Source organism: Rhinolophus sinicus, chromosome 13 (genome assembly GCF_057876585.1).
Source record: "Rhinolophus sinicus isolate RSI-liver-muscle chromosome 13, RSI-T2T, whole genome shotgun sequence".
NCBI lineage: Eukaryota > Metazoa > Chordata > Mammalia > Chiroptera > Rhinolophidae > Rhinolophus > Rhinolophus sinicus.
The window spans coordinates 17,915,716-17,932,718 of record NC_142513.1 but is presented as its reverse complement, the minus strand read 5'-3'; the positions used below and the strand labels follow the sequence as shown (position 1 = coordinate 17,932,718).

At 43.6% G+C, this 17,003-nt stretch overlaps 2 protein-coding genes across 10 annotated transcripts in view; one reads left to right on the top strand and one right to left on the bottom strand.

The window, feature by feature from the left end:
- The window catches only part of TTI1 (TELO2 interacting protein 1), a 43,827-nt gene extending 29,023 nt beyond the window's left edge, over positions 1-14,804 (bottom strand). For 2 of the 6 annotated variants that reach the window (XM_019750210.3, XM_074317876.2), the window contains exon 1: positions 14,688-14,804. The gene's annotated coding sequence lies outside the window, so the exon portion shown is untranslated. The other 4 variants (XM_019750211.3, XM_074317874.2, XM_074317873.2 and 1 more) reach the window with 4 other exon arrangements.
- The window catches only part of RPRD1B (regulation of nuclear pre-mRNA domain containing 1B), a 50,178-nt gene continuing 47,976 nt past the window's right edge, over positions 14,802-17,003 (top strand). For 2 of the 4 annotated variants that reach the window (XM_074317880.2, XM_074317877.2), the window contains exon 1: positions 14,802-15,375. In XM_074317880.2, the coding sequence (XP_074173981.1) occupies positions 15,225-15,375 (151 nt within the window). In that variant the 5' untranslated portion in view covers positions 14,802-15,224. The remainder of the gene's footprint in view (positions 15,376-17,003) is intronic. The other 2 variants (XM_074317879.2, XM_074317878.2) reach the window with 2 other exon arrangements.

Genomic DNA, 17,003 nt, shown 5'->3' with positions numbered 1-17,003 from the left:
TGGTAGTAATGGAAAGCCACTGAAAGGTTTGTCTTTTTTAACTTGAGGCATAACATATATAGAGTAAAATGCATTAGTCTTAATGTATAGCTCAGTGCATTTTTATGTATGTAGAGACCCATGTAACCACTGCCCAAAACAAGATATAGAATATTTCCAGCACCCTGGAAAGCTCCCTGATTCCCTTCTGCAATCAATTCCTATTTTCCAGAAGTAGCCACTGTTTTGACTTCTATCACTACAGGTTAGTTTTACCTGTTCTTGTCAGAGAGAGGTTTTAAGCAGAGGGAGATATGCTCAACTTCAGGCACTGCAAAGATCGCCTGGCAGCCAGCAATAAGGGAGAAGAGGCAGAGCTGGGTGAGACTGGAAGCAAAACAAACTGAAAAAGAGTAGCCAGAGAAATGTGAAAACCAGGAGCACACATTACCACAGAAATCATGGGAGAGGAGAGATTCAAGCAGGATGGAAAGATGGATGGCAGGCAGGCAGGCCTGTAGGCGGACAGTGAAAGGAGATAGGTCTATGGGTAAGCAACAGAGTTGAGCAACTTAATACAAGAGTCTGTTTTCTCCGTGAGGAGACATTCAAAGTCATGGGCTGGCAGTGAACAAGGAAGGTAAACAGAAGGCTTGAAGAGAGAAATACAAATCTCAATCCCTTTGGGGAAGCAAAGCATGCTGGGAAGACATGAAAATGTGGCCCAAGGGTACAGAGGACCGAGCTGAAGCTGGAGACCATAAATGTGTACAACTGTAAAACTGCTGTACAACTGTTGGCATTGGATAGACTATCTAGTCTGGTTCTGTCTCTCTCTCTCTCCCCCCCCCCCCCCCAACCCCAGCTCTACTTGCTGGGGGGTTCTGAACAGAGGATGACAAGAAAGTGTCTCTGCTGCCTCTCCCTGTCCCCAATCCAATGAACTCTATTGAGCCCCAGTGACTAGGGCTGGCAGGCAAGTGTTGTTTGGTGGGTGTGGGCAAGACATGCTCAGCCCAGAAAGAGAGCTGGTGCTGGATTGTCCCCCTGGGTCAGGAGAGGGTTCCAGGGCAGCAATCAGGCTCCAATCCCCTAGAGAGTCTGGTCCAGAGTTCCATGGACCCCAGCGAGAAAAGGCAATGCTGGTCTCCCTGAGACTTCTTGGAGTAGTATCTCCTGGTCTCTGTGACCCCCCAAGAAACCAGGAGAGGGAAGGAGCTCTAACTGTCCCTATCTCAGGCTAGGAAGATGCCAGATGTGGATGCCAGGAAGCTTGGCTGGGGACTACTGACAGCTCATCTGCACTGGTTCACACGCTGGTGACCCAGAAGCTGCTGCGCCATCCCCTGCCTGAATTACTGGTAGTTGGAACAATAGAAGAAAAGGAAGACAGCCACTTACTGGAACCTAGCAGTCAGAGGCAGGAAAAGCAAACAGAGCACCCACGACGTGGTGAATCTTGGATTAATAGAACCCCAAGGAGACAGACAAAAATTTTAAAAATAATAAGACCAGAAAGGAAGTTCAATGACAAGATGGTCTTAGAATTTTTAAAGCATAATTTTCCACACCAAAAAAAGCTCAAATGATGGGAGGCGGGGATGGGGGTGGGGGAGATGGCTAACCGCTGAGACCAACTAGTGGTCTGGAAGATCATGTCGAGTTATCTTAAAACTCTGAGCAGAAACGCAGAGATGGACATTGGGAGACCTGGAAGACAGATATGGGAGAACCAACACGTAAATAGCTGGGGATTCTGGAAGGAGAAAAAGGAATAGATGGAGGAGCTAAAACAAGTAACTGACACATTTTCCTGGGCTGCAAAACAAGATTTATCTGGAGATTGAAAAGACTGAAGGATACACACCTAGTCACATTTGATAACATTCCTGTATAGTAAAAAGACCAAGAGAGAAATCGTATATGCTTTCCAGAAGAAACAACAAGTGACTTTCGAAAGAAAAAGACTGGCTTTGGATTTCTCACTTGCAACAATGGAGTAGTAAGTAATGGAGCAGTAAGACTGACAGTGGAATAACATCTATCTACTGATTGCAAATGAAGGACGGTGGCCCCCAAGCCCCACATACAGCCAAGATAGTCTCCTGTCATGGTGAAAGAACAATATGCAAGAATTGAGAGGGTATGCACAGACCTTAAAAGATACCTGAAAAGGGGCTCTGTTCAAACAACAGACAAAAGTGACCTTAAATGGGAAGATGAATGAAAAAGGAAACACTGCTGAGAAAGCTTTTTTTTTTTTTTTTTTTTTTTTTTTTTTTTAGCATGGGAAACTTTCTTCAAATAAAATGGTTGAGTGGAAGCCCAACCTATAAAACAGATAAAATCAGAGAGTCTGGTTAAAGCTGAGGTGAAGGCAATGGTTTGGAGTTCTGCATCTCACTTGCTTATCTCAGGAGTTTCAAGAGAATAACCTGGGGTGCCCTGAACTATGTTCTCAGATTATATGACAAAAACCGTAATAGAGCGAATGAAGCGGGAACACAAACTATGTCCCAAACTGAACTTACCTACTCTTTCTCCTGTAGTCTCTCTGTGATTTATAGTCCTCACCTGAGCCAGGAACCTTAGACTCTGCTTTCTTTCACCTCCCTCTGAATTCCACCATGCCCTTAAGTTTCATCATTTCTACCCTTTCAACATCTTTCAAATCTACTGATGGTGATAATCATCTATCTGATGTTGAACCGACAATAACTGTTTCCTCTCTGGCTCCCTGCCTTGCGTACCTGCCCTTCGTGAACCCACCTTTCATGCTGACAGGTAAGTAATCTTTCTAAATAAAAATCTGATCACTCTCCTCCATGCTTAAAATTCTTCAACCGATCGCTGTAGCCTGCCCCAAGTACAAACACCTTTTTACAATGGCATACAGGGCCTTCATCAGCAGGCCTCTACCTATCTCACCAACCTCATCTCTATTGCTTCACACCTTGAACTTGAAATTGCCACCATGTAAAATTATGAAACTTGCAATGTCCCAAACAGGCGATGCTACTTCACATTCGCCTCCTTTGTCCTACTGCTGTACACACGGCTATTACAGTATTTAGCATGTTGTGTTATTCTCTATATGTCTGTCTTACCTGCTTTAGACTGGGCAATCCTATACCTACAGCCTAGAGGGCACGTGGCATCTGACAAGCACTCAGAAACAACTAGACAGATTCTGCTTTCATGTAGGATGTAGTAGGGTGTGGCAGGCCGATCCTCTTGCTGGCAACTAGAAAAGGCCAGATAAATTACAAAAAATCATTTCTTAGAGCATCGGATAGTTGTGGAAGCAACATGATGAACTAAAACTCTACTGAGGGGTGAATTCCAGAGGGAGTTGGCAATCAGTAGCTGCCTTTTTTTCCCCCTTGGTGCATATGCTGATATTGGACAGGAACTCGGGATTAGTGTGGCCCGGGCCAAGGGCTGTCACTGAGGAAAGAGAGACCACAATGCTTTTAATGTGGTCACGGAGGGCTGAGCGGAGGGCAAAACTGCAGTCTCCAGGGATCTCAAAATACATGACTTCTGAGAGAAGGCTGCTGCTGGGGGATAAATGGCTGAGAAACGTCCACATGAATGAAAGAGATCAACCCAGATTCAAGAAGTTCAGCAAACCCCAAGTCGACAGTACAAAGAGAAATACACATAGATACCTCATAGTCAAACTGCTGAAAACCAAAAATAAAAAGTCTTAGAAGTAATGGAGCAATAAGATTGACGGACAACTTCTCAACAGAAACGATAAAATCCAGAAGACAATAGAATGACATCTTTAAGGTGCTGAAAGAAAATAACTGCCATCCTTGACTTTTACACCCTACAAAACGGAAGGTAAAAACTCAGCCTTAAAAAAGAAAATGAATTTTTACCATTTGCGACAACATGGATGGACCTAGAAAGATATTATGCTACGTGAAATAAGTCAGACAGAGAAAGACAAATACCATATGATGTTACTTATATGTGGACTCTAAAGAACAAACAAACAAAACAACATAAACAGACTCATAAATGCTAAGAACAAACTGATGGTGACCAGATGGGAGGGGGTCGGAAGACTGGGTGAAAAAGGTGAAGGGGTTAAGAAGTACATATTGGCAGTTACAAAATAGTCACGGAGATGTAAAGTACAGCACAGGGAATATAGTCAATAATACTGTAACAACTATGTACAGTGCCACATGGGTATTGGACATATTGGGGGAAATCATTTCATAAATTATATAAATGTCTAACCACTACACTGTACACCTGAAACTAATATAAAATAATATTGACTGTCAACTAAATTGAAAAAAAAACACCCGAAAATACAGATGTGTTAGACAAACAAAAACTGAGTGAACTCATTGCTATCAGGTCTGCACTAAAGGAAAAACCAAAGAGAGAAATTGAACCTAAACAGAAGCATGGAAATTTAGGAGGGAATTAAGAACAATGCAACAGGTCAATATAAAAGAATATTAATTACGAAACAATAATTATCATGTCTTTTGTAGTTTAAGTATATATACAAAACTAAAATGCAAGACAAAAATGCACAAAAGGCCCATGGCGGGGGTATAAGAGGAATTAAGTGTATTAAGTAAGAGTCTAGGGGTTGGCCCAGTGGCTCAGGCGGTTGGAGCTCTGTGCTCCTAACTCCGAAGGCTGCCTGTTCGATTCCCACATGGGCCAGCGGGCTCTCAACCACAAGGTTGCCAGTTCAATTCCTTGAGTCCCGTGGGGGATGGTGGGAGCCGCCCCCTGCAACCTTGAGCTGAGCTGCCTCCCGGATGGCTCAGTTGGTTGGAGGGCGGGCTCTCAACCACAAGGTTGCCAGTTCGATTCCTTGCATCCAGTCCCGCAAGGGATGATGGGCAGCGCCCCCTGCAACTAAGATTGAACACGGCACCTTGAGCTGAGCTGCCGCTGAGCTCCTGGATGGCTCAGTTGGTTGGAGTGCGGGCTCTCAACCACAAGGTTGCCGGTTGGACTCCCGCAAGGGATGGTGGGCTGCGCCCCCTGCAACTAGAAACAGCAACTGGAGCTGAGCTGCGCCCCCCACAACTAAGACTGAAAGGACAACTTGAAGCTGAACGGCACCCTCCACAACTAAGATTGAAAGGACAACAACTTGACTTGGAAAAAAGTCCTGGAAGTACACACTGTTCCCCAATAAAGTCCTATTCCCCTTCCCCAATAAAATCTTTAAAAAAAAAAAAAAAAAAGTCTAGCAGTATCAGGAAGTGGTAAAATAATTTGTGTTGGACTATAAAATGGATGTTGAAATCTGTAGGGTAAGCTCCAAAAGAATTGTGAAAGAATATATACCTAACAAGTTCAGAGAACAGTAAAAATGGGATATTTTTAATTTATCCAAAAGCAGGTAAAAAATTAGAGAAAAGAAGAAAGAAAAACTGGTGGGTCAAATAGAAAACAAACAATAAGATGGTAGACAGAAGTCCAGCTGAAACAGTGATTACACTAATTCAGAGTTTCTCAACGGTGGCACGATTGACATCTTGGGCAGGATAATTATTTGTGGGTGGAGGGCTGTCCTTCCCATTGTAAGATATTTAGCAGCGTCTTTGGCCTCTGTCTCCCAGATGCCAGTAGCACTCCCGCAGGTGTGACAACCAAAAATGTCTCCAGACACTGCCAAATGTCTCATGGAGGGCAAAAATCGCCCCTCGGTGAGAACCACTGGTGTAGAGTGAATATTTAGCAGGATTTTTGTGGAAAGTATAATAACAAGATGATTCTAAAATGGATATGGGAATGCAAAGCACCTAAAACAAAGACAACCTTGAAGAAGAATTAAATTGGTAAGTTGTGGCAGTGTTAAGCTCTTACACCATCTAATTTCAAGATTTACTATTGTGTTCCCCGAAACTAAGACCAGGTCTTATATTAATTTTTGCTCCAAAAGATGCATTAGGGCTTATGTTCAGGGGATGTCATCCTGAAAAATCATGCTGGGGCTTATTTTCTGGTTAGGTCTTATTTACGGGGAAACATGGTATAAAGCTCCAATAATTAAAGAGTGTGTTTTTGGCATAAAGAAAGACAAACAGATTAATGGGACAGAAAAGAGTTCAGAAACAGCCCTCACATATAAAATAGAGTCCATATATAGACTTACATACCTGACAAAGGTGATACTGAAATGAACTGGGGAAAATGGTCTTTTCAACTAATGGTACTGTGTCACTTGGTTGGCTATCAACATGAGAAAATATATACCGGGGGTGTCAAACAAATTTACACAAGTGCACACTTTGGTCAAGCTTGCTCAAGCAGTAGTTTGCCGTAATCAGAAGTGTCTGGACGCTGACGGTAACCACTTTGAGCACCTCTTGTAATTGCAGAAGTCAAACGTGACTTGTGTTCATCTTTTGTTATCGGTATATATAGAGTATTACAATTTTAATACAGTTTTCCTTTCTTAAAATGTGTATACATTTTTTGGCACCCTCTGTATATAACTTGATTCTATCTCACACCAGATTTAAATGTGAAATGTAAAACAACCAAGTTTTCCAAAGAAAACGTAAGATATCTTGTGATCTTGGAATAGGCAAAGATTTCTTAAACAGGATACAGAAAAGGGCTAACCATAAAAAAATTGACAAATTCGACTATATTAAAATTAAGAACTTGTAGTCATCAAAAGACACCATAAAGAGAGTGAAAAGACGCATACAGTGGGGAAAGAGATTTCCTATACCTGACAAAACACTTATAGTATTTATAACATAAAATATTTAAAAAATAAATCTTTAAGAAAAAGACAACCCAACATGGAAAAGGACTCGAACAGGCATATCACAAAAGAGGATATCTAAACAGCCAATAAACATGAAAAGACATTCAACATCATTAGTCAGGAAAATGCAATTTAAAACCATAATAAAACACTGTTATATACCCACCAGAAGGGCAAAGCCGAAAAAAAGGGAAAAAAGGAAAAAGAAAATACTAGGTGTTAGTAGCAAGGATATGAAGCAACCAGAACTCTCATTCAGGGCTGGTAGGAGTATAAATCGGTACAGCTACTTTGGGAACCACTTTAGCAGATCCATTATTCTAGAAGCGAATACACGTACGGTCTATGATCTAGTACTCCCACTCTTTTATATATACCCAACAGAAATGCATAAATAAATTTACCAAAAGACAGGTTCTGGAATACACTATCCACAATTGCCCTCAAACAAATACTACCCAAATGCCCGTCTATAGTGGATAAATTGTGGCTATCGTAGTTAAATGGATAAATTGTGGTATATTCTCTCAATGGAATTCTACACAGATGAAGATTTACCACAACCGAACATCTTCAAAAGGATGGGTTTCAGGCTCAGAAATATATAAGCTAGCTTTCTGTGAGGAAGACAGTATAACAAACTGCTACTTTGACATGACTATAAAAGGCAATCATATACCTTTATGGGATGGCCATGAAATCACACTTGTGTGACAATATGTCAATTACAGAAGGAATTGTTTAGAGATTTAGAACCTTAGGAGTCCTGGATTCTATCCCTATAAAATACAACTCTGATTATTTAAAGTGGTGCTGCTACGTTAGATGTTGATATAACTGGCAGTAACAGGGGCTTTCTGGCCCAGGAATTGATACTGGGGTGAGGCATTCAGAACAAGCGGATTCCCTGTGTGAGCAGAAAAAACTCCGAGTCTGACTGTGGCAGACAGTGACTGAATAAACATGAGCCTGAATAACCAGTTCTTGACTGCTGATGGCCATGGAAACCTTTCCTAGTTCAGCATTCTCCTCCTGTGGTTGTGGAAGGCCGTCACCTGAGAGGTGAGGGAGGAGATCTGCCATCATACAGCACAAGGGAAGCCATTCGCTCTCGCAGCCCCTTTCCCTCCTCTCGTCCCTTTCTGCCTCGTCACAGGGAGGGGCTATGTAAGATCCCCGGGCCAAGGCATACAGGTGGTGAAGACAAATGGGGCAACCTGTACAGCATAAGGTGCTATACTTTACAGACACTTAAAAAATGGATAAGATGGCAGATCACGAGGTACTTATATCACACAATCAGGAAGTGAAAAGGGAAAGAAAAAAAAAGAAGCGCGAAAAAGGAATTTGGACAAAGAAGGACCAACAGGCAGGTGTTTGTGGAGGGAGGCAGATCTGTGCTGGGATGGGGGGCCTGTAGGGGAAGGCTGCTCAAGGTAAAACGCACGCACGTCATGAGCCAAGGCCAGAAGAAGAAAAGTCATAGCACCTGACAGAGCAGAGAGATGAGACAGAGATGCCGTTATGGCCAGAGAGCCCCACCGCACCCAGCGTGACATCCGATCACTTGCTCAGGGCCTTTGAACTTACTGTTTCATCATATATCCTCATGGCTCACTTCCTCAGCTCTTTCAGGGCTTTGCTCAAATGGGAATTCTGAGGGAAGCCTTCTCTCATCACCCTTATTTCAAACTGCAACCCATCCTCACTCCCCCGCTCCCACCCTGACACTCACTCTCTCCTTTCCCTGCCTTTGAAAATTTCTTCCATAGCACTTAGCACCATCCATCACACCAGATTATCTACCTATTTATTTGTTTATTGTCTTTCTTCCCTCCCTAGAACATAGGCTCTATGAAAGTAGTGATATTTGACAGGTTTGCTTATTGTTTCTGGCACAGAGCAGGTATTCAGTAAATGCCTGTTGAACCAACAGCCATAGGCCAAGGTCTGGTTCTCTCGTTGATAGAGCTGTAATATCGGCTACCTCTGAACTGGATTCTGGGTAAAAGAAATGCCACTTTCCTTTTCCTGGGGTGAGTTATTCCCATAGGTAGTTGATGTGATCCGTTCTGGGAGGATCTTGCCAGATGCATTCTCAGGGGGCCATCATAGCTCTCGATTTTGGCTGTATGCAGCCCACTTTCAGACTGTTTCCAGGACAGGAATAGAATGAGGAGATGAACACAGATCTGACTATCTGGGTTCTAGTCATGGCTTCTGTAGTACCTGGCTGTGTGATTTCCATGCATTTCTGGTTTTTTTCAACCTAAAATAAACTTGGTGGGTAAGATGATCTCCAAACTTCTAGCTTTGATTAATCAGCATGTGGACTGGAAGATGGAGTTTAGATCCCAGAGACAGGACAGTAAGAATTCCCAGTATAAGTTCTTGAATAGAAGGAAAAGAATTAATATTTGTTGGAAAAAACCACCCTATGCCAGGCAATGTGTACACAATTTTATGTATTTTTCACGTACATAATTTTTTGTACGTAAATTCCTCATCCATAAGCTGAGTAACACAAGGCTCAGAGAGGTTAAGTGATGCCCACCATCACACAGTAAGCAGTGTCAGACCTGGAATTCACCTCAAGCCTGTGTGACTCCAAAGGCTGTATGTACTCTTTCCACTATACCAGAGGTTCCCAACCCAACTGTTTATCAGAATTAAGGGGGAACAATGTAGGTACAAATTCTTAGGCCCCACACCAGATTTACTGAATCAGAATCTACATGGGGGGGGGGGTATGCTCGGGAATCTATTTTAAAAGTTCGCAAGGTCAGTCTGATAACCATCCAGGTGTGGGAATCCTGTACTGTATACACTCCACACATTCTGTTTTCCAAAGAACAAGAGTCAGGTGATTAAAAAAGGTACTTGTTCGATAATCCATCTGGCAGTAGTGCTCATGGTACGCTGGGGGACTACTGCCTTGCGTTAAAAAGACTGGCTAATTTGTATGTCTCTTCAACTGAATGGTGTATTTTTTTAGTGTTGCAGCTTTATTGTGGTTTTCCCAGCATCTGGTACAGTGTCTGCCAAGCAGTTCCCACTCACTGTTTGTTTAATAAATGAATAAAAGCTGGATAAACATTAAACTTCCAGCATACCCTGAAGTTTTGTAGCTTCCTACTTATCCTTCCTTCTACCTAGACATGTTTCCTTAGCATATACTATGTGCCATACACTGTGCTAAGCTCTTGAAGAGGGAACAGAGATACAACGTTAACTGGAGGGTCTAGCCCTGCAGGGGGAGTGTACTGCAAAACATTAAGTATACAAAATAGAAGGGGGAGGAGGGGAATCAAGATTTCACATAAATCCTTCCAGAAATTACTCCAGGGTTACTTAGTACTTTGTTTATAGCTGTCCTCTATAGAACACTTATACTAATACTATGTGTGAAGCAAAAACAGATAAAACTGAAAGTATAGGTGATCACAAGTATAGGTGGTGACTTCAACATTCCTCTCAACAACTGATAGAAGAACTAGACAGAAAATCAGCAAGGATAACAAAAGAACGCAACAACCATCAACAACCAGCAGGATCTCATCGACATTTAGAGAATACTTCAACCCATAACAGCAGAATACACATTCTTTTCAAATGCCCACAGAACATATACTGATATAGACCATACCCTGGGCCATAAAATAAACCTCAACGAATTTAAAATAATTGAAATCATACAGAGTGTGTTCTTCAACCACAATGGAATCAAATGAGAAATCGCTAACAGAAAAAGACCCGAACACCTGGAAACTAAGCAACACATTTCTAAATAATACATAGATCAAAGAGGAAATCTCAAGGGAAATTTACACAAAAACATGGAAATCAATGAAAATAAAAATACAACATAAAATTTGTGGGACACAGTTACAGCCATGCTGAGAGGGAAATTTATAAACACATATATATATATATATATATATATATATTAGAAAAGAGGAAAGGTCTCAAATCAATAATCTAAACTCCCACCTCAAGAACCTAGAAAAAGACAAGCAAGATAAAACCAAAGAAAGCAGAAGGAAGGATTTAATAAAGAACAGAGCACAGATCAATGAAATTGAGAACAGAAAACAACAGATAAAAATCAATGAAACAAAAGAACTAGTTCTTTGAAAAGATCAATAAAATTGTCAGACTTCTGGCAAGACTGATTTTGCGTGTGTGCGAGAGAGAGAGAGAGAGAGAGAGAGAGAGAGAGAGAGAGAGAGAGAAAGGGAAAGAGAAAAATTAGCAATATTAATACTGAAATGAGACAGCACTACAGACCCTGTAGACATCAAAGGATAATACAGGAATACTACAAATAACTTTGACAACTTAGATGAAATGGTGACTTCCTCAAAAAACACAAACTACTATAACTCATATAAAATTAAATAGATCATTTGAATAGCCTTATAACTTTTAAGGAAATTGAATTGTCATTTAAGTACTCAAAAAAAAAAGAAAGAAAGAAAGAAAGAAAGAAAGAAAGAAAGAAAGAAAGAAAGAAAGAAGAAAAGAAAGAAAAAAGGAAAGGAAAAAGTAAAAAAGGAAAAAGAAGAAAGAAAGGTAGAATGGAAGGGAGGAAGGGAAAGAGAGAGGGAAGGAAGGAAAGAAATCTCCAAGTCCAGATAGTTTCACTGGGATATTCTACCAACCATTTAAAGAAGAATTAACACCAATTTTACACAATCTTTCAGGAAAAGAAGAGGAGGAAATACTTTCCAATCCATTTTATGAAGCTAGTATCACCCTGATACCACCAAAACTCAACAAAGACAATACAAAAATTTTTAAAAACTGCAGACCAATTTTCCTCATGAATATAGATGCAAAGACCCTAAACAAAATATTAGGAAATACGAGGTCTGACAATCAAGTTTGTGAACTCATTCTAGAAAAAGTGCTACATCCCTCATTGCTAAATATAACTATGGTCACCTTCAAAGTACTCTTCTTGGGAAGCTATGCACTGATGCCAGCGCCTAGTCCACCATTCAAAGCAATTTTGGAAATCTTTTTCTGGAACGGCCATCAGAGCTGTCGTCATATTACCCTTGATGTCCCAAATGTCATCAAAATGTCTTCCTTTCAATATTTCTTTTATCTTCAAGTCAAGAAAGAAGTCATTGGTGGCCAGATAAGGTGAGTAGGAAGGGTGTTCCAATACAGTTATTTGTTTACTGGCTAAAAACTCCCTCACAGACAGTGCCATGTGAGCTGATGCATTGTCGTGATGCAAGAGCTCCTTCGGGACTATATTTGCACACACCTTTCTCATGCCAAGATTTTCAGTTAAGATTTTCCTAACTGTTTCTCTATTGATGCATAGCTTCCCAAGGGGAGTACTTTGAAGGTGACCGTAGTGATATTCAGCAATGAGGTATGTAGCATTTTTTCTAGGATGAGGTCACGAACTTAATTGTCATACCTCGTATAATTCAGTAGCATGTAAATAGAATTATACACCATGACAAAGCAGGATTTATTCTAGGGATGAAAGCATGGCTCAATATTTGAAAATCAATCAGTGTAATTAATATTAACAAGCTAAAGAAGAAAAATCACATGATATCATCCTCACATTCATACCTCTAGATCCTGAAGTATCCTAGGACTTAGTCACTGGACCCCTTTTCTTTCCACATTTATTCCCTTTTATGACTCAATACATTTATACCTCCAGTCCAGATCTCTCCCTTGAACTCCAGACTCACAGATCCAATTACCTATGAGACATCTCTGTTTGGATAGGCATTTCCAACCGGACATGTACAAATCTAAACTCCTGCTCTTACTCCCCAAACCAGCTCGTTCCTCAGTTCGGTAAATGGAAGAACCCATTCTTACGGTTGCTTAGGCTACCGCATAAACTCGTGTTTCTTTTACATCTCATATCTAATCGGTCACCTCTTCTTCTAAAATATCCGCAGAATCTGACCCTTTCTCACCACCTCCACCCTGGTCTGAGTTATCCTTTCATCCGGGTTATTACAATAGCTGCCAAACTGGTCTTCCTGCTTCTTACACCCTTACTATTTTCTCCTAAACAGCCACAACGCTCCTCCTTTGCTCAAAACCATTTAATGGACTGTCATTTCACTAAGTAATATCCAAAGTCCTTCCTATTGCCCACAATGTGATGTGATCCCGGGCTACTTTTCTGAGCTCATTTCCTGCCTTCTGGTTCCTACCACTCTAGCCTTATTGTCCTCCTTGCAGTTCCTCAGACATGGCCCATCTAACCCCAGGACCTTGTACTTGGTTTTCCCTCTGCCTGGAACAACATCCCACTGCAGAGCACATGGCTTGTTCTCTCATTTCTTTCAGGGCTCTGATCAAGTGTCACCACATCAGTGAGGCTTGCTCTGACCAGCATATGTAATAGATTCCTATCTGCCCACACATACATTCCTCATCCCCCTTTACCCTCCTTGATTTGTATTTAAGGCACTCATTTTTCTGACTCATTTTATACTTGCATGTTTATCTATCTTCCCCTGTAGAAGGTAAGCTTCGGAGGACTGGATTCTGACTGTTTGCCTACAATAGTGCTTCAAAGACGCTCAAAATTATTTGCTGAGTGAATGAATGAACCACTGGCTTGGGAATGAAACATTTGGGATCACATGTCAGATAACCTTGATTTGACTCCTGCTCTGTCATTTCCTATGTCCAAGTGACATTGGACACACTCACCCAGGCTTTATGTTTTCTCATTTATCAAATAGTGATAATCCTCACCTCATAGCACTAGTTGTAATGATTAAATAAAAGAAGGTATGGAATGTGCTTAATACACCGTGACTTGCTATAAAAATGCTCAGTATATGACAGTGTTACTTAATACACAAAGATCGTCTAGACTTTGACTCAAAGGCCTTAGGTTATAATTACAACTAGATATGACTGTGTGATTTTAAGCTGTTCACCTCTTTTATGTTAATTCACTCAATCAGCTATGAATCAGGTGCTGAGGTAAAAAAGGTAAGATACAGGTCCTTCCCTCTAATCTTAGCTATGCGGCCTCTCTCAGTTTCTTCATTTGCCAAATGGGAATAATGTAATACCCACCTCATAGCTTTGTGGTAGGGATGAAATGTGTTACTATGTGAAAACACAGTGTCCAGTTCACAGCAACTGCTCACTATGCTGGCTATGATTATGATTCTAGTCTGGAGAAGAACTAGAAGCATCTAAACAAAGAACTACAATACAGCGCAGTAAGAGAATCTGGAGTCTGTCCACAACTGCTAAGTTGCAGGACGATTAGGAAATTTTAAAATTCCCTATGTCTACAATAACCTAACTCCCTACCACCACCCCAATAGCAGAAGGACAAATTTCCCTGCTGATTTGAAAACTGGAATTTTAAACTTTTTAAAAATAGGAAAGGGGTTCAGAGTCTCAAACAGTGTGTTTTAAAGGTCAATGTTCCCTCTGCCTCCACCCCCCCCCAAAAGTTAACATTACTTAAACGTGAGACACAGTCAAATGGACCCCCGGAGGGCAGCACGTACTTCTGGGAATAAAGCAAACAATTAAGAGCCAAAAGGAGAAAAGTGTATTTTATGGCCCTGCTGTCACAGTGCAAACGTCAGAACTGGACATGAAAGGGTGGCCCTGGAGCCGAGTGGGGAGCCCATCAGGTGAGAAGGGGGCGTCACCTTTGGAGAAAGAACAGCGAGAGCCTAGGCGCGGAGGCGTGAAAAGTGCACGTGGGTGGCTTGGCAGAACCAAAAAGCAGCTTTGGGGGGAGGGAGGCCAGGGAGCAGGGCACGTATGGAGGAAGAGTGCGGCCGGGGGCCATGCCAGTCGAGGGAGAAAGCCCCCTCTCATACCTACGTCCCGATCTCTCAGCCTCACTGTCCCCTCAGGAGCCCCCTCCACAGGCTGCCAGTTGCTGGGCTCCCTCCTGCTCCCGCCACTCTTCCCTTACCTTGTCTTCCAGCCTCTCCCTCACTCTCCCGCCTCCTCCTCCCCGCCGGTAGTGACGCGCTAAGGCGCGCGCCGCAGCGCCACACAGGTTCCCCGGGAGCGGGAGAAAGGGCCCGGCGCGACTCACTGCGCCGGCGTGCGGGCGCGAGCGGTCGCGGCGCCTTCCGGAGGCCGCCGAACTGCGTTTCTTTCCCCATCTGTGGCTTTCAGAGTGCCCCGGGCGACGTTCAGAGAGGCCGCCGCCACTGCAGGCGCGTTTTCCGACAGCTCTGACCTCTCCCGGTGTCCGGCGACTCCGGCCCTTGCCCTTTAACCCTGCCTTCGCGGTGGGGTGAGAGGTCGGTGGCCATCTTGTGGCGGCGGCGCGGGCGGCTGTTACTGCGGAGACCCATCCCCCCACCCCCTGGCCCGCCTCGCCGTCTGTCAGTCAGTAAAGAGTCCCCCAGGCGGTCAGGTGAGGCCCCGGCCTCGTGCCGTCGCTCTTCCCGCCGCGCTGGGCGGCCCAGGCCGCTCCCTGCCGGGCCTCACCGCCGCCACCATGTCCTCCTTCTCGGAGTCGGCGCTGGAGAAGAAGCTCTCGGAGTTGAGCAACTCTCAGCAGAGCGTGCAGACCCTGTCCCTGTGGCTCATCCACCACCGCAAGCACGCGGGACCCATCGTCTCGGTGTGGCACCGCGAGCTCCGCAAAGGTAAACACCCCCCTCCCCACCTCGTGCCCCCCCCCCCCCGGTTGTCTCTCCCACCCACTGCTGAGGCCCCTCTAGCTTCTTCCTGGAGCCTTACTTTCCAGGTCCGGGCCTCTGCTTGCGCTTCTGAGGTTGGAGACAGTGTTATCCCCATTTCTCGGAGAAAGAAACTGAGGCCCAGTTAGGTTGAAGGTACTTGTCTGAGGTTCCACCGACCGGGGCTCCGGTGCCCAGACTCCCAGTTCACCCAGTCGTTTTCCCCTCGGGCTCCTCCTGACACTTGTGACTATTATTATCTCTGCAGCGTGATGCGCCTCGCGGAGGGGACTGGCCCTAGCCAGTTGTGTGCCAGGCGCGTTGCTGGGCATTTGGAGTAAGAGCCAGCAGACCCTGGAGTAAGACAGCCTAGATCGAGTCTTGGCACAGCCACTTCCTAGCTGAGCGAATACTGGGAGAGTTTCTTCATCTCGACGCTTCTGTTTTCTCATCTGTAAAACGAGGATGAGGATAGCTGCCACTTACATAGAGAGCCCTGATTCTGTGCCAGTCACGATTCCAAGACCTTTACATGCATCCTGGCACTCAGTTCTCAGAACAGCCCTATGAAGTGGATAGTTAACTTCCTGGACATAGATAGGGTAAGGGACCACACCACCTAAGCTCCTCTTATGCAACTTTCATTGATTGTAGACCCTGCTCAGGATCTGACATTCATTGAGCTCAGCCCATTGTGTGCCAGGCACTGGGTTGGGTGATTGAAAGCGTGTTGGCTCCGGAGGCCAACTGTCTGGAATTTAAGCCTGACTGACATTTGCTGCTCAGTTTCCTTCTCTGTAAAATGGAGGTGACGTTAACCGATTTACTGAGCCTTTATTATGTGCCACGTGCAGTACTTATATCTTTACATACATTGTCATTTTTTAAATTCTCAGAGCCCTATGAATAGAAACTCGCAGATGAGGAAAATCTGAGGGTCATACAACTTGTGGTGAGGCGTAAACAGGATAATCCAAATGAAGGTCCAGCATGGTGTCTGGATCAGTGTAGGCATTCGAGAAATAAGGTCGAGATGAGATTATTGATTATTCAATGTGAGGCATGCTCTTTGCCTTCAAGTAGCTTGGAGTCTGGTGGGGAAAGATGGTCACCAGCTATCTGATACTCTGATGAGTTCTATAGCGGAAAGCTGAGGAAATGAAGCTTAGAGCTGCTTTGGACAGCCTATGGGTGGCAGGCTCTTTATAGCGTAGGAAGCAACTGCATGTGTTCTCTACTATCTATAAGGTGGGAAACTATCCTGTGTTACAGATAAGGAAACCGAAGTGGCTAAGTGGTATTTTTAAGGCATTGGAATTGGTGAGGTTCAGACTACATCAGGCTGGCCGACACCAAAATCCAGGATTCTTTCAGGAGACCAAGTGCTAGCCTTCTAGCAGAGAACCTGCCCCCCCCCCCCCCATCATGTGCTTTACTGAGATAGGAGTCCCCTCAGTCCTCTGGGCAGTTGGGGGATAGAGCCTGGAGCTCCCAGGCTCTATCCCCGCTGTGCCATTCAAATATTTCCAAAATCTGAGATGTGAAAAAAAGGAATCACCTCTGCAGGATTCTATCTGGTAGGATCTCAGAGACAG